General features: G+C 40.5%; 1 protein-coding gene across 1 annotated transcript in view; it reads left to right on the top strand.

Moving 5' to 3' along the window:
• bmpr1bb (bone morphogenetic protein receptor, type IBb) overlaps window positions 1-23,922 on the top strand; it is a 50,963-nt gene that overhangs the window by 12,508 nt on the left and 14,533 nt on the right. Inside the window, exon 4 of the mRNA XM_051412801.1 lies at window positions 22,302-22,635. Within this exon, the coding sequence (XP_051268761.1) occupies window positions 22,548-22,635 (88 nt within the window). The 5' untranslated portion in view covers window positions 22,302-22,547. The remainder of the gene's footprint in view (window positions 1-22,301; window positions 22,636-23,922) is intronic.

Below are 23,922 nucleotides of genomic sequence, written 5' to 3'. Positions count from 1 at the left end.
GTCAGGATTGGCTGCTCTACAGTTCACTGTGTGGTATTTCACTTTTAGGCTTTTAGTTAAAACCCATTTACTGTAGATAAAATGTTCCTAATGTACTTTTTTTTTATTTTTTTTTTTTAAAAAAAGGCTGATTTTAAAGTTTAAAGTAAGGCTATGGCAGCATGAATGCTCAAGTAGCTGCATAAGAACACTTGCAGCCAGTTGCATAGCAGCAAAGAACATGGCATTGTAGTAAATTGATGATATTTGTGGAGTGTCAGGTAGGAATATAAAGCCTTAGATGCATGGTTCATACTTCTGTGTTGGTCCCGCAGGTGGAGGGTGATCTCTAAGCCTTGTATCAGCAGCCCTGCACACCAGCACTAAGATAAAACAGAACAGGAACAGAGGTCCTCTATAAGAACCTGTAGAGTGGGAGGAAATGGCCATCCATCATGAATAGCATGTGATGACATGGCTGACCCTGTGTCCTCTTTCTTTCTCTCTCTACACACACACACACACACACACATACACACACACACACACACACAAACACACACACACACACACACACACACACACACACACACACACACACACACACACAAAATGCTGGTAGTCTAGCTGACAGTGCTTCATCTCAGATCACGTTGTTTCCTCATTTAGTGCCATTTATTTTCTATGTCTCAGCATGAAGAGGAAAAATAAGATTTACTTTTTCTGTATTTTACATTGACTTTTTACCTTGAGAAAATTCTAAATTATACTAAATATTGCTCAGTGACTTAATGCATGCTCCGGCCACTGACTAAAAGAAGAAGAAAAATGAAGGGAAATTACGTAAATGTATAGTTTCTGAATACAGACTGCTAATGCAGACAATGTCATTATCTGATTTGTATTAGAAAGCATCTAATAAATGTAAACGTGATAGCCTCTGCAAGGATCTGTATTGGCTTAGATCCAAGACGCATATAATTACAAAAAGGCCACTGACATGTCCTTGAGAGTAAAAGTATGTCTCCAACACAACAAAGTCCACTCATCTGTAGCAAAAACTTTTATCTCCCATTTGAAACATGTTAAAAAATATTTACCTAAGCATCCAGTAATGTATCCCAGCAGCATAAAAGATATAGATACAGGCATTAAGAATAAGCTTTTCTTATGATAGGCAATCACAATGCAGTCAAGATAGTGTAGGTTTTCATTCCAACAAAACACTGAAGCGTTGTTGTTGAAGGTGAGTTTATCAGTGAAAACACAAGCCAAGTCTTATTGCAGGTTGGAAGCCTGCAGACTCTCAGACTCTCTGCACAGCACATGGACCCTTGTTCTGCTTTATCACTCAAAACTGAAACGCTGCACCAAAGAGCCAGTTTGGAATTTTTATTCAAATGTAGAATCCTTGTCAAAGTAACTTTCATTTCACAAACCTCTCCATCGAAGACTCTCCTTACACCGTACTTTATCGGCGAACCCCTTAATCCACCACAGCTGCGCAACTGTAAATACAATTAACCTCAGTAATTGTGTGATGTTGACTTTGGGTTTTGTACACTTTCTCACTGACTGCCAGTAGCCCGTGCTCTCTGAGGATGACATCATGGGTTTCAGGTTGCCCGCTGTGGCTTTGGTTCCCAGGGGGGTCGGGGGGAGCCTGAGCGTAGACCTGGAGAGCAGATCCATGCCGTGGATAGACGCTTACTCTCTCTCCTCTCCCTGTCTCCCTTCCTTCTTCTGCTCAGACACATACATACACAGTCGACTGACCTCTCAGCCACCTCCCTCTGAGCTCAGAGTTTGTTATTGGCTCAGTTATGATGTGTTGACAGATGAGGCAGATGTGTGTTTCCCTCTTGGAGATAGTTTGCCGGTGTTGTTTTCAAAGTTGAAAAACTCTGGAATTAGCTGAGCAGAGACAATAAGTTGGCTTCACTGCAATCTGGTTAGATGGTTTTTATGTTTAAGAAGCCTCTGCTGTCAATTGAGAAATACTGTTTTGTCTATGATTTGTGTGTCTGTGTGTCTCTGTGTGTGTTTTATTTTGATGTATGCAGTGTGTGTGGGGGTCTAACAATACGCTCTGGAAGACTGATGACATGCTTTATATATTACTGCACGTAAGGTTCACATTTTCGGTGTGATGTTGTGAAGAAAATGTAGTGACCAGAGCCACATTAAAAGCTGGCTGACCAGCATGCTTTAATCTTCACTTTATCTCTGCAGAACAGAGTCAGAAACTGAAGACAAGGCTCACGTTTGTTTTGTGACCATTTTAAAACCACCAAGGCAATGAGGCAGGAATCCTTTGGTCAGGATCACTTACTTCTAACACTGCCAGTATTGCGTAAAATATACAATATAGCTTACTGTGGGTTGTTCTTAAGGATTTTTTCCCAGGCAGCGCAGAGCATGCTCTCTCAGTTCACCTCAGTAGGTGTCAGTCATTCTGTCAATCATCTATTTTGGTTATTTAAAGTCACTGGAGCCTGCAAAGTCAACCTCTTCCACTGTGATGTCAAATAAGCGGCATGGGCCAGCTTTCCTCTGCTCCTCTGTTTTATTTTTCCACTCCCTGCATGGACACACCTGGTGATGGCAGCCACTTGATCAGCTGACAACACACACACACGCATCCACAACTAAGGCATCTCCAAGGAAGTGTTGACTTTCAAAACTTAATTTGGTTTTCTTGCCTCTGCCTAGTAGTTTTATGTTAAAATGTGATGTGTTCGTGTATTCGCCTGACAGGAAAGCTGGAAAGTTCTGAAATCACCTGGCTTAATGAGGTAAAACCTTTAACACTTTAGGATTGTGCACACTTAAAAACAAGGTCTGAAGGGACGGATTTGTCTGTAATCCTGTATTGATCCTTCCTAGACTGGCTGTCTGATGGACCAACACTCTGCCATACCTACAGGCTCACAGCCATACTGGCTGCATGCCGCACCACATCTAACTATAGAAGCAAACACAAGCTGAGGCCAATTTGGCAGATTTAATGGGTCATAGTGGCGTCGTTATGTTGGGTAGAAAATGACAGAATTGCCCATTTTGTTTTCCAGTTTAAATGTCAGTCTCAGAAGCCAATGCATTATTAGCTTGTTATATGTAAAGCCGGAGTGTCGTGGACATTTCACTGCGGCTGGCCACATCAATCTGTCCTGATCAAACTAAACTGCACTAGAGGGAGATGTTAGCTACATTAGAAAAAGTAGTCAGCCAAGGTTTGGAGGAGTCTCTATAAATAAGCTCAAATTTACCCCCCGTTTATTGTTGTCTGCTGTCTAGTTTGTCTCGTTATACAAGAATGATTAGAGTACTCCATAAACTATGTGAAGTCATCAGTCGATAAGCAAATAGCACAGATTTGGAAAATCAAGGTTAATATGAATTCAAGCTGTGTTTAATTATTCTATTGCTAAGAAATCCAACAGTGTGGTTTACAAACTTATATCCACAAAACTATAGTAACTATGTAGTGCTGTTGTCATCATCAGCCCACTGTTCCACGTAGAAGGTTTCCACTTCACCCAAGGGCCAGTTGATCCCTGACTGTCAATATTATTGCATCAAAAAGCAGTAGGCAGTCTGATTTATCGTACCTGTTTTTTATTAGGCTATAGTAAGTAACAGTAAGAACAGAATGAAATGTATCTAACACATAAAACATATACAAGAGATAATTGCTGAAAGAATACAAGTTACAGTATTTCTTCCAACCACCAGGCTGACTCCTGAAGCAGCTGTGTCCTTTCCCATTAATGGCACATCTTTTGAGTATGCTGGAAATTGTGTGCATTTTTTAATTGGCCAAAGGACTGGAGGTAAAACAGGTGTCTAAGAGGGTTGCAGGAATGAACACTCCATTGTAACACGTTGCTATTTACAGTACTTTTTATACACAGAAGTAGCCTGCCAATACCAGTGCTGTAGTTGGCTGAATGGCCAGTAGCCTGGTAGTGTGGAACCGCCCAGTGATGGGATTGGGGAACTTTACACACATAATTGCATCTTAAAAGGTGAAACACTGGCATGTCCATTGTGCAAGCAAAACATTTTTTTATTGACAAGTACATTTTCCAGTTAAATAACTTTGGATAAGCACAGTAGCTTACCTGGAAGAGCGTGCGCTCATTGTAGGCTAAATCCAGGTTCGATTCCAACCTTTGGCACTTTGCTGCACGATGGCCCTCCTCTCACTGCCCCATTTTTTGTCTATCTTCCTGTCCTATCAAATAAAGGCATAAAAAGCCCTAAAAATATATTTAAATAAAAGAAAGTAAGGTTTAGGAAATATTTTAATATAATTCTGCCGTGATGCCAATGGAAGATCCTCTCCTCAAGCACGCACCGTTTGTAGTACTGAATGGTTTCCCAAATACCTTCACTTATGGAGTGAAAAGATGCAGCCATGTAAGGAGCAGTGTCCAGGTGAGCTGTCAAAAGCAGCTGTCAACGCCTCATTGAGAAAGTGTCAAAGAGCATTGGAGGATCTGTAAATGAGAATTAGAGTGTGTGAGTTTGAGGTAGAACTCTCTGGTTCTAATTTCCCAGACATCTACACTGTATAAGCCTTGACTAATGGAATGAAAAGAATTAAAGTGTATTTGGCAGGGATCAACTAAAGACACAAAAATGCTGCTAATGATCACTATATGACTATAAATGTTGCTCTTTTACTACATGCTTTCTGAATGAACTCTGGACTCTGTCCAAGTAGAATTGATTTCAGCCGTTGGATGTAAAAAGGAAAACTTGGGTAATTAGTTGACCTAAATACCCTGGAGTTTTATGTAGTAATGTTCTAATCTCGTGGCCAAACTTTTAGTTTAATACAATCATAACCTTGACATTTACTGTTCATAAAAATGTTGTCTCTTTAATTGAAAAAAGTCACATAAATACACCATACTGTCATTCGTCTGACAAAGGTCAAGTCACATCATTTGAGTAATCTCCACAAATGTAGTTTAAAACGTGCTGGCATTTACTAGTTTTGTTTACCTGTCAAATGATCAATTTCAACAAAGTCCCATAACTTTATGAATGGGCATTACGAAATAACTGGAATTCCCCTTAAATAAGGGTACAAAGTGAGGTGTTTCTGATGATAGTAAACAAGTGATCACAATTTAAATGGTAGATGCAGTCTGCTTTCCGATGCACCTGTCTGTGGGACAGCAGCTACCCAAAACTCCCCACCAATCAGTTGGAAGAACTCAGCCAGTGGCCTTGGTGACCAAATGGGGTGTACCACTCTTAAAGCTAAATGTATAAAAGGGAGGGGGGGCATTAAGGATTCCAGGTATCACAGTACAGTGAAGTTAAATATATAAAACAAAGTGGTTGGACAAAACTTAAATCAGAGCAATGACTGATACATATACTGATAAACATCCATGCTGACAGAGACAGAGGAAGAAAAGGTAGAGGGAGAGCGAGAGGACAATGGCTGGAGTGTGACTGAACCGCCAGTTGAAACGTGTGGTTGCATTCTCGCTTTGTTCCATGAGATCACAGTTGTGGCAGATGCAGGATAGACTGGGAGCAGCTGTTTTGCTCTCTGGTCTCCAGTTACAGACGCTGGCACTGCCTGCACTCTGGGGATGGGCAAAGGGGCACGTTGTTGAGTCTTAATAGTGTTTGTTCTCTGAGGGTGGGCACAAAGAGTCCTCAGACCGAGCAGTACTCCACCAGTATTCTTGGCATCGGAAGAGAGGGACGTGGCCGAAGGTGTCAAACAGAGTGGGACTGGTGACAAGACATAACACGCAGCTGGTCCCCTTCTCGCAGTACCCATGGCGCCATTAATTACACTGACTGTGGAGGCTACAGTGAACTAAACATTTCATTGGAAAATGCACTAATTTATTGTGCTTGTCACTGGATGTCAGATCAGATAAGAATCAGGTAGAGGTCACTTAAATTGGCAAATATAATAAAAGTATAAAATTTGTAAGAATCAAAACATACTGAGAAGTCACCTGGCACTTGTGGCATAACGAGACCTTATTTTATTGCAAGGGAAAGGAAAAACTGAAAGCTCTAATAAGAATTTAGGCACCCAGCTGCCTGACTTGGTGCCACGACCAAGTTCTAAATTGTGCAAAAGAAACGATGACAAACCACACGAACTGCACTTTCAGTATTTACATTTTAAGCCAGTTGCTTACCACTCTCGTAATCAGCTCCATATATTTCTAGGATTAAATGGGCAAAAGAAATGTCATTAGGAGTTCAGTTTGAAGTAAGATATATGGTTTTTGAATTATTATTATTATTTTTTTACTTACAGCAGGGTATATTTGTATTGTCTGTGCTCTAAACTTCAGCAGACTAATATGCCAAATTCACACCAACAATAATACTTATCTATGCAGCAGTGATATGGTTGATTTGGCTTTTAGATTTTCTTTGCACTCTGTTTGCACATGTTTTAGTCCTGCACTATTGATGTTGCATGCACATTTATGTGCATAATATTTTTCTTCACTATAGCTCAAGCCTAGCTTATAAGCACAATAACCAACACTTATAATTACTGTTGTATATTCCAAAAGTGTACGGATGTCTCATAACCTTGTGAAAAGAGTGTGAGCAGAAGGTTTGAAGGTGGAAACAGTCTAATGAGATGCTTCTGCCAACAAGTTTCCAGGTTTCACAGCCAATCGGCTGAGGCAAGAGAGCAGAAGACAACGGAATACAATTATTTATAGAAAATCAACAATTTTCCATGGAGTCAGACTGATTTTACTAGTGTGTGCTGACTGCAGGCATTCTCTTGTTGTGAGACAACTTGGCCTATTTAGCATAGATAAAAGGAGGAGGCGTTTGATGAATAGTTCCAAGGATTAGATGAATAATAGCGGTAGTTAGTTTTGTAAATTAGGTACAGAAATCAACATCTCCCCGGGTGTATATTGGAGTTTGAACATGACTGCTAAACAAATACGAAGATCTAATCCAAGCTACTTTCTTTTCAGTGTTACTGAGAAATATTGAGTCAGTTTCTCACAGCAAATATTTTTCATTAAGTCTACCACAGACATTCTGAAAAATGTATGTATTACCCAGTCTCAAAGCAAAGCAATGAATCCCAAATCTGTTGCTGATGCTTATTTGATCTGCTTATTTGAGAATTTTTATCAACACTGAATAGCATGGGACATTTTACAGCTGAAAAACCAACGTGTCTGTGCTTTCTGGTGGACAAACGATGTAATTAAAACACTGTTTCTACATGACCTCAAATAAATCAATGGCATTTCTGTTCTGAAATTTCCTGGTGGTAAACACATACCAATATATCTGCAGTGAGATAATATCTAGGAATATATATTGGCTGATTTATTGGTCTAGCTCTGTCGGGAAGGCCTGAGGCTTTGTATTTATTTCCTTCAATCCCTCCATCTCAGATCAGTTAATTAAGACTCACCCATGACATATGTCTGACATTGTTTTTATTAAATAAGAAAATCTTTATTATATTATAATTACATTTTCTTGTCAATAAAATGGTTAAGAGGTCAACAAGTTACTACACAAAGCTTACCAAACTAATTAAAGACTGGTCAAATAAAATACATTTGGTAGTGTTGCTCTTGACATCATGCGTGACTCAAATCCTCCTTCAGTTGTTTGTCCACATACTCCAGTAGGACTTATTTTTAAATTTAGAAGACTAAAATTAGTTCTCCTTGTCAGTGGATGGCTCTGATGGGTTATTCAGTTACTCAGAAGTAATAAATACCAACACTGAAGCAATGAGATGTTGCAATTTCAATAGAGAAATCTGCATGTTATCATACTTCCGCCACAAAGCCTGCTTTTTGTAGGTTATTCCTTACTCCTTGAATGATTTGAAACACTGGCTCATACTTGACAAATGAGAGCCCAATTCAGACACGCAGTCTGTTCTCTGCAATTTTAGTAGTGAAAACTATGTCTGTGGTTGCATGTGATGATGCTCGCTCATAGCTGGGGCCGCCTGGTGTTGTCTTCCTCCCTGTCAGCAGTGTGGGGATGGTGCCCACAGTGATGCGCACTTACAGTAAGTGAAGGAGTGATGTTTCAGAGATGGATAGCATTTCCAGTATTTATCGACTGCTGCGAGGCGGCCCTGCATGACACTGCATTCAGATACATTAGTGGTAGAGGGAGACTTGACGGCCTGTCGGAGGGAAGGAGGGAGTTGAGAAGTGAGGAGGGCAGACGTTAAGACATCACCTAGCTCATAGTCGGACACAGAGGCATCGATCGCAGCCCCAGTGCTCTCCAAGCTGCTTCCTGTGTTTTCATTGTGCTATCATTGGAAGAGAGCAAACAACAACGTCAGGGGGGAAAGGCTACTGATAGCTCCGTATCTAATACGCTCAGATCTCCAGAGAGAGAGATTCACATGTACTAGAATGCCTAATAATGTATGTCTGGATGCCACTGAATAAGCTATTTCTGATGGAATGAGAGAGCAGTACTTATAGTACAGTTTCTCACAATACATTTATATTGTAAAACACACAGTTCGTTGCCAAAGAGTAGTTATTGGTTCACATTTGTCTAATATTGGTCTTCATCTGTATTAAACGCAATCTAATTTCAAATGATGTTAGCATGTTCATTTATATCAGATATTTTATCTCCAGGAGCAAGAACAGCCATAAAAGCCTAATTTGTAAGATTTTTTACCACTGACTGAATATAAAAATAAGTTAATAAAAGTCAGCGGCCCTGATAATTTTCTTTCTATGTTTTCAGGGGAAAATAAGATAATTTGTTATTCTAATAGAATGGAACAATAGAAATGATTGGTTACAGCTAGGAGAGGTAGTTGTATGATGTCTCCACTTGTGTGAGAAGCATGTGCATGGACTCCATGATTCTTCTGGTAATTTCCACGCCGGTGAACATGAATTACATCCAAAGGGCTCCATAATTTCACACAGATGTGAACTATTAAGACAAACTATTGTGTATCACATGTGGCACTCCCTTACAGACAGTCCATCACAAACATCAAACATGTCTTTTGTTATTCCCACACTGAGGATATGAATATTTCAAATTATGTTAGACTCATATTAAAGGATTTTTTTCCCTTTTACCTCAAAAACAAATGTGGTGCCTAAAATAATAAATATTCTGCCACAGACACATTTATTTTCATCTGTGGAACAGGACTGTTAAATATGTAACACAACATCAAAGGGTCCAGTGCAATTTTTGTTAAACATTTGTTTCAAAGCTGCTAAGACAATTTCATTATAAAGCCAAAAAGCAGGTGTCAGTTTTTCCAAGTATGTGTGTATTGTGTGGTGTTAGATAAATGAGAGGGAATGCAGACAGAGAAGCAGAGAATTGTAAACCAACTTGGTTACAGGTTTCTGCTGAGGCTCAACTCAAACTGCTGGACTGTTTCTCCTAATTAAGGGAAAAGGCGCCTGATTGACAAATGAGCTCTGGATCAGCCAGCCAACCAGAGATAGGGTTTCCCTGCCAAGACTGCAAGGCCCCTGGGTTTCCCATCAGCCAGGGGAGCAGATGGTTTAACACTCAAAACTACATGGAGGAAAACAGGGATGTCTCATCTGCTTTTGTTAGAGCTGAGGGATTAACCGGGGCATCCCCTTGAGCGTAAGAAGGCAAAGCAACAAGTTGAATTACTGTACAGAAAAATAATAGATGGGATATGTTTGTTGATTTTTCAGTGTCAATGTATAATGTCTGAGCTTGTAGACTTTGTGCATGGAAATTAGATTTTGAATTTGAGTTAGACTTCAGACGTGACCTTCATTTGGCTTCATACTTAACTCCAGATTACTGATTTGTAAACTGTGAACGACGTATTTACAACTGAATGGCATTACATTGTATTGTATCAAAATATAATCTGCTGGGGCTACATTTGCCTTTATCCTGCTGAGAAACAGCTTTCCTGGTATATAATGATAACGGTGTCCAAGGTTCACGTTGTTCATTCATTCATGTCAATCGCAGTGAAGAGCATCCAAACATCCACATCTGCTCTTGCCTATCCAAATGTATTGACTATGGGATGGACATGGGCAACAGAAAGAGCTCAGTCTCAGTTTGTGGTGATTATTATCAACAGTGATGAGCGAAGTAACAGCTGATATCTTTGTTGGCTTCTGCAAATCCATCTCTCCTGGACAGGATTCACCCTGAGTTGGGGGAAATCCGGAAAAGTACAGGCTTAGTTATAAAAATTTGATGGATGTGTGTGTGAATCTGTTGTGTATTTTTGTTGACAGCAACAACAGAAACATCAGTTTAGATTTAATCCATCAGTATTTATCGCTGGGTGGACTCGGCGACAGAGCGGCTTTGCAGTAAAGGAAATAAGCCCCCGAAGAAGAAGAAAATGTGGAGTGCGGGGGTGGGAATGGACACGAGTGATGGACTGTAACAGGGTAGAAGAGTTTGTGAGATTTCGTCCAGTCGGCAGGGGGTCTGTCTCCTCAGGCTCTGCACAGTAATGATTAGATTTTATATTTAACGTAACCTGATTTCTGTCATCTTCTTAAGTGTAATTTAGTTAATTTTCTGACAGTTCACTCAGTCTATCTTTGTTCTTTTGTTCTCCACTCTTCTCCACATTTCTGAAGATATGTTATTCCTTAGTTACAATAGATTTTTTTTTACAATAGTGTTCAGTGTAGTTTCTTTCACTTCATTTCCTTGTCACTTCAAGAGAAACTTGTTAGAAGTTAGACTTCTTTCTTAATCAAGTGTTTTAAAAAGGTTGCAATCAGTCATATTTGGTTATATGTATATTTGCATTGTAATGTGAAATTACCAACAGTGTTCACATGAAGGACTTCTCATGCCACCAGGATCCTGTCATTTGTACAGTAAAGCGCCTTATTGAAATTGTAAAGCTCCTACACTTGACAGGGCAAGTTGGTGAACTACTGCACCTGATGAGCTAACTGCTAATATGCTAGGCTGTCAGGAAATGCTAGCTCTAGTCAATCACAATAGCTCTTTCTGTTGTCCCTGTGCTGTGCTGTTTACGCCCCCCTGGTGTTTTGTTTTCAGGATTGCACTTCATTCCATTTAATACAGAGTTTTAGGAGGGACAATAAGTTCACACAGTTTATTCAGAAGACATAAACGTATTATATACTGTATGGTCAAGATGCAAAAGTCTCTTGAACCTCTGCCCATGCTGGGTGGTAGTGTGTGGTCTATTCTCTCACTTCAATGATTAGTGGATTTCAGTCATTTGGCAAAAAATTATGTGTCAGCTATTGTGAATTTGATAGATGAATTGATTTATTTTTAATAAAAGGTGACATAATTCTGTTTTACATCATTGTTAACTGAATGTATTTGTTTTCAACTGTTGGTCAGGCAAAAAAAGGCCTTTGAAGACATCACCTTGGACTCGTTTTGAATGAACTGATTTATTTAGAAAAAAAATAGACAGGTTAATTGATTATTGTGCAAATAATAGTTGCAGCCCTTCTCTGTTTTACTGGTTTTAATGATGATATAATGGTGTGACCAGGGCTTTAACATTCTTATTAGTACTTTGGTGACATAAACTAAGCTCTGCCCTACATTAACCTGAACAGAGCATAGGTGACACTATAAAACACTTAAAATGACACTGCTTTAAGTGTTACTTTTTGAGGAAATAAGCCTTTTTCACATGTCACAATGTGAGGTATAGATGATAAAACTAATGGCTTTATTACAATTAGCTGCTTCAGTTTTGGGGTCCTGCTTATTGTCCATGCTGGCACACTTATAGGACACTTTACTTGAACAGTCATTGTTCTGCATTATGTCCTTGCCTGAGTAAGCATGCTGTATGTTTAAATGTACATCAGGATTCCAAAATTGCAGTGTGACACCCAATTTGTCCCTCTGTGCTTCCAGCTCAATGTGGCATTAGCAGTCTCAGATGGAAAACAATCCACTTCGGCAAAAGGTCACAGCGCTTGATTTGCTTCGGCATTGAAATAGGACCTTAAGTATCAACAGCTGTGAGATTCACGCACTACGACTACTGTGTGCCCTTGTCTGTCCGGAACACTAACACCTCATTTAATTTACTCATTTAGGCATTTACTTAATTTAATAAATGGATGTCATGTGCTAAGGGGGCAATTATGGTAATTGTATCTTTTCATCATTCTCCTTGTTCCATTGTCTTCAATTGCTGAGTGAGTGCTTACAGCCTCTAAGTGTATATTCACTTTAATTGAGGTTGGTCTTTATCATCATGTGCTTTTATGACTTAACAAGGCTGAAAGGTTTGGATGGATGGAGAAGCCGATCCAGAGTTGCACATGTTTATATTTCCTGGATTTCATTTTCAAAAAGCTACAGACAAAGTGGATCTAAGAAGGACATATTTTAAATATCGACAGGTTAATGCTGGTATTCAAATGACAAATTTAATCAAAGCTTCATCGCAGTTTGTAATCCTGTGTCTTTTTGAAATCCTCATTCAGACAGAAAATTGCTACCAATCTGAACACAAAACTCCCATCGAAATGTCCCTAGTGACCATGCAGTCAAAGCACTGAGGTGTATGCTGTATCACTATAGCCCTCTTACCACTCACAAACACACAAAAGAGCTTTCAGCACTACAGCCAAGGGAGGGGTGTGGGTTCACATGGAAAATATGCACAGGACTCCCTCCATCTGATTTCGCCCTGCACTCCCTCTCAATCACACTCCAACAACACAGAGCAGGTAGTTTGACCAGAGGCAGTGGACCAGCCCCTTCTATTAATTCCCTCTGAATTATAAAGCCATAAAACTACATTTATCCAAACAACATTAATCACAATGGCTAGGCCTCTATTTTAATGAACAGATTCTTTCTGGGGGCATCTATGGGCAGTTAAATTGCTATTTAAACCCCACCTGTCTGTTTCAACTAGTCCGTAGAGAGGTGCATAAATGTAGTCCAATAGCTGTTTCAAAGGCTGGGTTGTATCCATTCCTTCAAGCATTACTAGAGCCAGGGACAGGGCATGTTATAAAGGATTCAGTGTGCAAAAGGCCCTGATGAATAACATACAGGCTTTTTATTTCTCCTGATATGCCGTTGGTACATGGAGCCAGTTGCAATTGTTTCTTCTGTGGATTCGAGTTAATATATGAATCAAATGAAAATAATTGCTTTGGCATTTATAAAGTGTGTTCTCGTGCTTAATGACATGTTACTTTTGTGGCATTGTAAAAGTAATGTAGTACTATTTATTCCCAAAACACTCCAACATACAACGTAGTATTGTTGTATGTTATTGTTAACCAGGGTTAATCTGCATTGAAAGAAAAGGTTGCCGTTGGTTAAGTAGGATTTAGTTTTTTTAAATCTTCCCTATTGGTCAGTTGAACTGCTGAACCTGTGTAGGGATCACTGAGTTCCTATCATGTCTTTGTTGCTCATTTCATTAGCTGCATAAAGGTGAGGGGTAAAATTGATAATGTGAATGTGAAAAACACCTGTGTAGTATAATAAGCGTCCCTATTGGGTTTTCTTCAAGACACAGGACAGGCTTGGTTACTGTAAAATGGAGTGAACGGAGTCCTCTTACAGCTGGAAATAGAAAAACCTTTTGATACAGGCATACATAAAATCTGAGTAAAAAACATTTTTAACCATTCAACATTTGATATTATGATTTCAAAACTAAAAGAATCTACATACCCACATACTTCATAGAAATAAACAGTTGACCATTTAGTAATCACCCTGTATATTATGTGGCTACAGCCTCATTTATTTCGCCTGTCCCAGTCACCCCTGGTTCATACTTTCCAGTTTATATTGTTTTTGACAGATTTGACATAAACCATGTCCTCCAAGCTGCTCTCTTCATTAAACATTTCCTGCAGCTTTGGTACGACATTCCTACGCGCGCTCAGTGCACACACACAATTAGTGCTCGTTAAAGAGCATGTGATATGGGAAATACATCACCATTTTCCCATAATTGGAGCCTCCTGTGAACCTCAGAGGAAGCAAGTGCTCCGGGTGACTTGTTTCACGTCTTGGACATCTTAATTTCCCCCTAAATGTATGGCTTCCTCCTCTTTTCTAAAAACATGCTCTCTTTTAAACTGAATCTTTAAGAAAAGCTAAGTTCATTCTCCATTCTCCTCTCACGAATGGATACACACATACATTCCATGCTTTTCCATTTCTATGACCTTATTGCTGTCCCATCACTTCCCTCTCTGCTGGTTATTTAGCACTTCAGTGGCTAGCAGGACTAATTGGAGGAAGAGACAGGTGGAGCCACTCTGTAACAATCAGTCTTGTTAGTGGCAGGGCTATAGCTCACACTAGGCGATCTTTTTGTTTTTGCAGTGTGTACACTGGAAGGAGGGCATGAACTTTTGACACACTCACATACGGGGCAGCCTACCAGGCATCACTTATTGAGGTTAATGTCAAGGTTCTCTGTGTAATACCAGTAACTAAGTCAAAACACCTCTCTCCATGAATATGTTTTGAAAAAAAGAAGAAATGCATGCTACTGTTACTCTGAAAAGGTAGTCTTTCCCTCTTAGTGTGATCACAGATTTTAAGACATAAGATGAAAAAAATGCATTTGCCTTGCTGTATTTATTTGGAGAGGATATGTCATCTAACATTCAGGTGTGATCACTTGCCTATAGATCCACTGTTCTCTTTTCGTCTCTTCCCCTTTGTGTGTGGTAAGGCACCGGTTCAGTAATGATGTGTCGGTGTGAGCGTGTCCACTGTGCGCAGACATGTTGCAGTATAATGCAACCAGGCAGGTGTGAGGGTCACAGCCAGTTTGTGGCCCAGCGTCTTGACCCCTGCTGTCTGCTTTGTCTGACCGTCAGAGGAACCCCTTAATTAGACCCCTTGGTTTGCAGTGTCTGCCCGATGCAGCCCAGCGGACACTCGGCAACAATCCCTTCATTAAATGCTCCTGGTTGACTTGGCAAGAAGAGCCTCGGTTTTCCAATTCCTGCTGCACAAAAGGCCATGTTAAGAAAATCTCCTCTAATTTTTCACTTTAAATTGGTAGCACCTGTTCCCTTTTTTTTACATTACGGAAAAACGACCATGCATGATCCTTCGTAGTAGTGAAATATCCTAATTCACCAAGTTACTGGGGATAGTTTGAACTCTTCCTGCGTCTAAATGTACATCAATGCAAAAATGCGTTTCTGAACTGCAACATTCTATAGGTGTGAATACAGTTATTTAGGGTAATGTACTGTACATTAGCCTTTGTCAGATTTGTAAAATTATGCTTAGGCCTTCATGCTTTTTCTCCACCAATTTTTTTTTTTAAATGCAGCAATTCAGAATGATTAATTATTGGTTTACACACTGCTGCACAGTGTTATTTCAACAAAATGTTGCCTTTGGTTGGTGCACGTTTGCAATGTGAGTACATTACTATTATGTAAGATGCCAGAGTAGAGTGATCAAGTGGCCAGAAAATGAATGGGAACAGAGCTGCAAGGGAATTAACTTAAGTACAGCTCACTGGCAGCCAGGCCTGCTGACAAAAACAAGGAGACTTACTCAGTAGACATCCAGCAAGACCTGGCCCAGTGACCTTCAGTGGTAGAGAGAAAGAGAGAGGGGGAGAGAGGGAGAGGGGAAGGATTTCATTCTGCTGTTCTTGGCCGGCGTGTCTTGTTGCCCCGGCCATGGAAAATCACAGAACACTTTCTTAACGCCACCTTGAGAGCCAGACAGACACTTCTTTACATGGAATCCATCTGTAAGGTTGTGTGGATGTTTTGTAACTGCTGTGCCCACGGGTGAAACCTGAGCCACAGGTGCGTTTCGGGTGCAGTCACCAGTTAGTCCACAGAATGGGCCTTGTGCATTGTTGTAATTGCAGCCTTTCAGGTAGCTTCAGTGTTAGTAGTCAAATATAAAGAGATTACCATATTGTCCCTCCAAGTGATTTGAAAAGGTTCTCATTAAGAAGCTACATCAGTGGCTGAAAAGAAAAGCGGATATCTCTGAGGAAATCCAATCAAGTTCTTGGCAGCTGACCTCATAGTTTAGCTTGCACTTTGTTATGATGTAGCCTACAACAGCTTTCGTTCTTCAGTACAACATTCACTTCGGGTCAAAACACTGAACCGAACAACAGAGTAGGATAATGCGAAGAATGTGTTTCTAGTGGTTCTGGAACATTGCATTTGTACAAGTAGTATTGCATTACAAATTGAACAAATAAAAAAAACAAAGATCAAAAGACAGGCACTCTCTAGCTGTCTTTCAAAACAATCCACACAACTGCTGTATAATTACACAGTCTAAAGTTTAACACCATGTTGTCTCAGTGATTTGCAAGACAAAGTCTGATCTTCTGAAAAAATAACCATAAAGCAGTTTAAGACATTGTTGTGAACAAGTGAAAAGTGAACTATGAGCATATGAGGAGTGGACTACTGCCTTCCCAAATCCCCTTAAAGTAGCTTTGACCATTTGTAATGATCAACTGCTTTAAAAGTGCTGCTTTGAACATTAGATATCAGGATGGTGGTGGTGGTGGTGGTGGTGTGCACATGTGGTCCCGGGAGCGTGCGCTGCATTTCTAGATACTCAAAGATGCTTCACATGATGGAGCATAGTGCTCTGAAGCTGCATTAGCTGCTTTGGCATCAGCTGTACTACTTGATGCTTTACACAGCAGCTGTGTGGATATCAGCTGACTAGTAACATCCAAATCATATTCTCTTTTCACCACCCCAGCCTCCTGTAAGTAAGCAAGAGGAGTTTATATTGAATCCGTCATGGGGCAGGGAGTCAGTGAAGGATCGTGATATATATTGTGCATGATAGGATAGAGATTTGTCGGCTGGTAGATTTGTTTAATGTCTCCAGTTGTGGGTAGTCTGACTTCAAATCAATGAGCTGGTCTACTTTAAGGCATTATTGGATGGATGCACAGGATTTTTGCATCTGTGTGATTTACTATCTTTTTTGGTTATGTGTTTAATTCACCGATTTAATAAAAAAAAGTCTTATTATTCAGTCATTTCATGTTTCTCAGTACGTGTCAAACTGCTGCTTTACATGCCATCTCTGCTGTTCACCCGACTGTCTAGAAACAGTGCTAAGTGAAATATTTATGAGTATCACAAAGTTTTGACATTTACTACGTGACACAGACAATTGCCTCACAGAAACTGTGCGGTTGCTAAAGACTTAATTATTACCTGCACACTGTGCATCTTTATGCATGTCTGAATGCTGTAAATTCAAGTATGTGGATACATCATGTTCTCTTCTTGTTGCCTGGAACAAAGTTTACAAGCATTGCTTTCTTCAGTCACACAGGTTAGATCCTGAATACATGATATTTTATTATGTGAGCACTTAATTTTCTTTTTAAAACTCAAGCGTCATGTGCAATCATTACATAATTCTCTCAAAACTGACAGGCATCCTAGTTGTAATTTTTTCCAGAATCTATACTGGCTAACAGCATGAATATTGGCAGGGAAAAAAATGAATCAACAGAACTGATCGTGCTTGGTGTTTTTAAAAATCTCGCTACGTTGTCACATCATGAGAGAAAGAGACAGTGAGACAGGCTGAGTGAGAGAATGAGACAGCGTGACAGACAGAGGGAGGGGAAAGAGGGTGAATCTTGCTGTGACAGCCTTTTCACTCCTTATGAATGAAGTTTTTCTTCCCCCTCAGCATTCTTTGAAACTTCAAAGCGTCAATCTCAGCAGAGTGATTTGGCCCTGCTATTGTGTGAATCTTGAATATTCATCAGGGTCTTTCTCTGACCTGAGGGCTGAGACTCTGCTGGGGATCTGCAGGGATCTCAGAGTGTATCTCACAGTATACTGCTATTATATGTAACAGTGGTGGATATGGATATTGTCTGATGTTTTGTGTGAACGTGGGTGTGTAGATTTAAGTCTCTTAATTATTAACCAGGCTAGATGAAATGTTTTGGGTGTGAATGCTGACTCAGAAAAAATAACCAGTACATAGGTCAGATAGGTTTGACTGTTTTCACGAAGCAATTTATAATGTGGACTTGAAAATGCACAGAGGCTATTGTTCAGCATAGTGTTGAAACAGTTAGTCAAATAATCATTACTCCCAATGGAATATTTGAACAGTTCTGATAATTAATTAATCGTTAAAGTCGTTTTTAAGTAATAATGCGAGACATTTGCTGGCTCCACCTTCTCACATGTGTGGATTTGTTTCTATATCTATGTAAATTGAATATCTTTGAGTCTTGGTTGGACAAAAACAAGCAATCTGAATAAATTGTGATGGGCAGTTTTCACTATCTCGTAGGACTAAATGATTAATCCATTAAGCTGACAGACTGACAGTGGCGGTAACCAAATAAAAGTTGCCGTGCTAGTTCTACTGCATGGTGCAAAAGATATCAGTGCTTCTTATATCTTAACAAGAAGAGGACGTTATTCCTTGTCTAGGTGGATGATGAAGACAGTGTCGCGCTTTCTTGACTCTTGTACCCCGGTTGGACCATCTGGGGCAGACAGCTGTGTTGCCACGGTAATAAACTGCTTTCCAGGATTCTATGACAGCAGTTTTAACACTGAGCTGCTGAAAATCCTCCTAATTTCACAGAGCTGAGGGTCAGTTTAGCCCCGGCTGGAACATCGCTCATGATACGCATTCCATCTTTGCCTGAAGTAATTTCATCATCTGTGTTCTGCCATGGCTTTTTGTTTCACAGGTTAGCGGTGATTTTTCACAGTCATCCATCGCACTCGTCTTGCTGTATGATGAAAGGTGTGTTTGCTCCTTTAAAGTCCTTTTCTGAAATAAAAAACGTGGCTCATTTTCACGGTGCATTGTAACACTACTGCTAGTATTATTGTATGGTCTCTATTTCATAAGAAAATGTTTGCCTTATGAAATGGAGACAGATTATTACAAACAACCAGGCTGCATTAATTGATCTCTGACTGCTGGAGGGCAGAATGTGGGGGATACAGAGTCTGCAAAACAAATTGAAAATAATCTCGCAGCTAAACTACTCCCCACACCTCCCACCCACTCTCTCCCAAATCAAAACTTACCGCCAACTTGACTAAGAGGTCAAAGCCAGAAGTGGAGCACAGTGAATGAAAATACAGTGCCAGCAGAAAGGTTATCTTTACATGTTCCACCATGACAAGTGCAGATGTACTTAATTTGTTGAAATACACAATATGTAATAATTTGTTTTTGTTCAGTTTATGTGGAGCAAAATATATTTTACACACATTTTAGTCAAAGAGAAGATGGAGTATGTTGTCTCTGGTGTGCATTGTGTTTGCGGTCTCTAAGTGACAAGTGCACCGCTCCTAAGATCTGTTTTTGTAGCAGCACTCTATCAAACATTTAATTAGTTTCTGTGATATCCTCCAATACAGCACTGCACATTTGCTACTAAAACACAGGTTGTGCTGGAAGGACCTTGAATTTTTGAGTTTGTGCATCCTCCATCTTCTGCAAACATTGTATAGCATATTGTCAAAAAAGGAGCAGTGAGCAGAGGGTTTTATAGTGTTAATGATCAGAGAACAGAGGAGGTGTGGCCAGTTGCACTCACATGCAGAAAGTGAAGAAAAGTTAGAGAGCTGGAACCATGAATGTATGAAGTTGCTCTCTGGGCACATACACTATAGAACTTTGTCAGGCTTCTTCAGGCTTCCCATGTTTTTTTGACACATTAAGCATGCTAGCTAGCTAATTTAACAGTGTGACACTGGGGAAATATAATAATATTGTGATGCAGCAGCTTATGAGGTAATTATTGTGCACAAGAAAGTCTGCAATTCTGACTGTGTCACTATACCAGAATCTCCTCACAGCTTACGCATGGGACACACAGCCTGTGAGAGCAGTGCGCGACGGCCTGCCTGTGGTGTCGACGCAGAGACTATTAAACTGTTAAATCCAGGCTTTCTGTTCAAAGCCAAGTAAACCCAGATGACATTATCAGCCTCTATTTCACAAGTTAGTAGTATTCTATATGATGAATAAACTGAACCTTTATGTGCAACATTGGTGAAGTGGCCTTTTAATGCAACTTTTTGAATTGTGTTCTGGTGCTTGCATGTCTAATGTGACTATTTCTCATTCCAGTTGCAACAAATGTGGTTTTACAGAAAGATCGAGGTGCTGACAGAACAATTTCTCCGGCAGTATTAATCATGCTGTAACTATGTGTGTGATGACAGATGGATTCTGCAGTTAAAATCCTAACTAAGAGAGGGGAGGGGGAAGAAAAAGGAGGGGAAGTTGAAGAGTTAATTTCACTGAAAGCAAGTCTTCCAACCAGTCTGCCCCACTTTCAACCCCTTTATGTGGTGGAGTGACCCCCACCTACAGAGCCGCTCACTCCCCTGGACCCCCCATCCCTGTGGGTTGAGTAGGCTGTCTGAGAATACAGGGAGGCTCCATGCTGGGCGTTTGATGGAGCGCAGAAGGGTGTGTGAGGTGCACTGACTCCTTCACATTACTCCCCATGCACTCGTGCTCCAGAATAGGCTGACTTATCACATGTAATACGCAGAAATGAACAAATCAGGAGCGACAGCTATAGGGCCCAGCTAGTGGAGCAGTGGAAGGGAGAAGTGGCTTCTGGGATCTGCTGTTCCCACCCAGCCAGACTTTAAGTGTGGGGTGGAGAAGCCCATTTGGTTGTCGGTGTTGTTTTTCCCTCCTCCATCACTGCTTTAACACCAACAGGACCTCCTTTTTTTGCCTACCTCTAACCATTTGGAATGAATAGACAACTCTCTCTCTTCACGGAAACAGTTTGACTTGCAAAGATCTCACATCTGATTGTGGAAATTCAGCCATCTCTGACATATTTATGATTTCTGTAGGTCCCATAATAGACTTGATGTAATCTGTCTAATAGCTGACTTAATCCTCTTAACTTAACTCCCCTTAACACATAAATCTTTCACCAGTGGAATGTGTCCCTATTGTTATCATTTTCTTTTACTTCTATGGTATTGCATGTTTGTAGATGTGTCTGTGTGCGTTGGATTAGGATGAAGTTGCAAAGTTGTGGTGGTGCCTGGAGGTGTGAGCTCTAATCACCTCTAATCACCTGACGTGTGATGGCCTGATCCCTGTAGCTCTACAAGTGTTTGTGTTTTCACCCCACACACACACACACACTCACATTAGGATCTCGAACACGATTCAGCCTAGGTCTGAACTTTAATACCAGACTCTTGGTTACAGATTAATGCCCGGTTTTTGCCATTCACACAACATCTGTGTCTGCAACTGTAGTTGCATACACATTACATCAAGACGGGGTTGTTGAGAGGTTGGTTACTTTTTTTATTATGGATGGTATCCATTTTAGTTTTTTCAGACAGATGAAGGGTTAGGGTTAATTGAAGGACTTTTACTTTTTATGTTTTTCTGGACTTATTAAGGACGGTGGATGTTAGTTTCAGTTTTTCATTCAAAACTTGTGGAGTCGTATTGTTGAGCCTTGACTCTTTCAGTTCCTTCGACTTTCCCTACTTTTTAGTTTTTTGTCTTTTTTGTGTTGTATATTATGGAAAATGACCGCAATTAAGAAAATACTGAAGAAATAGAAACAGGTGTTGTGCAGAGAGTAACTGGTAACATCGGACAGAACGTTAACTGAATATCTTGGAAATTCAATGCAACAACTTACTCTAAATTCATTTTAAAACATCTTTGCAATTGAGCAGTGTCAAACATACATAAACTACAAAGCTTGGGAACAGTGTTGCTGAGCCAGGATGGATAACCCGTGTTGATCCATTCACACCAACAACACATACAAGTTTCATTCTGGGTTCGGTACATCAAACAGTTCTGAGTTCTGACTTGCTCTGCCTTGCAGGATTTGATACCATGTGGTTTTAGCAAAGTACATGTACATGTCCTCTGTAAGTTTATACGCTTTAGTTCTTACAGCAGTTTCTGTGTCCCTCTTGGCATGCTGTGTGTTTGTATGCCTGTGGCAATAAGTCATAATGCTTTCACTGCTGCCTTTCACACCTCATTCAGTCCCGGCTCACATCCATGGCCCTGGTTCACACCCTGTTGCCCCTTCTATTCTGCTCTCCATTCTGTGCATGAGTGATGTGAGAATCTGTGTATGTCTGCATGTGTGAAGGAGAGAGAGGCTGTGCGACGTGGATTCAGATATACTCAGCTGTTCCCTCTGTAGTGAACCGGTCATTGAAAAGGGCTGGACAAATAGCACAGTGAGAGAGCAACTAAGTAACACCCTCTCCCCCCCTTCTTTTCTCCCCCTCTTCTTTCTCTGTGTCTGTGTCTCCCAGGCTGTCAGTGTGGAGTAGTGCTTGAGGCTGCGGGGCGGCTGTGTGCTGTGGGAAGTTCCTGAGAGTGCACAGAGGCAGAGTGGCAGTCACTCACAGAAAGACACTTGTACAGAAAGACCGGACTGGCACCCTTTCACGGAAGGATATAAAACGCAGTATCACACCTCCGCCTCTTTGCACGGGCACGTTCGTTGTGGCAGCACCTCAGGGATTTGAAGGAGGCGGGCAACTGCGGTTAGTGCTGGCATGGTGTTGGTGTGGCTGCTTCAGGAGTGGGCCTGGCAGGCTGTTCTCTTGGTGACTGGACTGGCATCACTGAGCCGTGGGTCTCATGGTGAGTACTGTGCACGACACAAGATCTTACTACTGTGTGTTTTGAGGCCATGGTCTTCATTTGATTGCTTTTAGTTTGTCACTCATTTGATAAACTGTAATGTCAAGCTACAAGAAACAAACTGAAAGATAGAATTTGTTCTCAAATGTATGCATATTGTCTTTTTGGGTATTTATATTTCTGCTTTGGAGTGTAGAGACGGTTAAATGCACTTTATTTTTCTGAAGTCAGAAGCTCAATAAATCAGTGTTTTCACATTTTATTCTAAGTATTGTTAGGTTGCAGGTTAACTATGCTAGCTGTGAGGTTATCCGTCTATTTTTTACCCTGTGGTATTTATGATGAGCAAAAGCTATTATGATCTCCACAGGGGCTACCATGAGAACGGGTGTGCATTTATCTGCCCCGTCCTCTCCCTTCCCGACCCCCCCGCACCCCCAACCACCCTCCCTCCGTCCATGTTTTGAATTGTTTGAAGATGGACAGCCAGTTGTCTTTTACGATGAATGCCTACAGTGTCGCGGTGCCCCGTAAGGTTGTGACAGGCGGGGAGGGACGACAAGCTCCCAGCCTCAAGAAGATGACACTTGTGCATTTGTTCTGTTTCTGATCGCAGAGAGAAGACAGACATTGTTGGTCAATATGAGCATTAGTAGTGGTTTGGGATTTCCTGTTTTTTAATGTATGCATGTTAAAATAGTAATTTAACAATTTCTTTATTTTCTATTTCTTAAGTTTACGAACATAATTTATTTTCTTTTATGATCCCTTATGAAGCTTCTCTGTGTGGCTGTAACTTGTCGATGGACAGAATATTGATCAGCAAATATTTTCTTAATCATTTAAGTCACTTCTTTGGCTTATTGGACTGTTGGTTGGACAAAACAAGCCATTTGAAGGCATCACCTTCAGCGTCAGGAAATTGTAATTTATATTTTGCACCGTTTTACTTTAAAATTAATCCAAAAATGAATTGATGAATTGAAAATATTCATTAGTTAGTACTACTTTTAATGGTTTATGTGGACAAGCTTAACCTTTGAAGAAATATGCAGTTGTCAAACACTTTAAGAACACAGTTGGATGATGGGCTGTAAATCTGGGTGCACACACACATGCACACACACATGCACACACACACGCACAAGCACAAGCACAAGCACAAGCACAAGCACACAGTGTTTGTAAATATTGCCATTAAGGGATGGTCTGGAAAATGTCACCATATGACTCTTTGCTGCAACTGGATTTCCCTGAAATGATAGATGGTGTGTCAGTTCTTTAATT

The sequence above is a fragment of the Dicentrarchus labrax genome, unplaced genomic scaffold, assembly GCF_905237075.1.
Source record: "Dicentrarchus labrax unplaced genomic scaffold, dlabrax2021, whole genome shotgun sequence".
NCBI lineage: Eukaryota > Metazoa > Chordata > Actinopteri > Moronidae > Dicentrarchus > Dicentrarchus labrax.
Note: the sequence above shows the minus strand (reverse complement) of the source record. Positions and strands in the feature narration are given on the sequence as shown.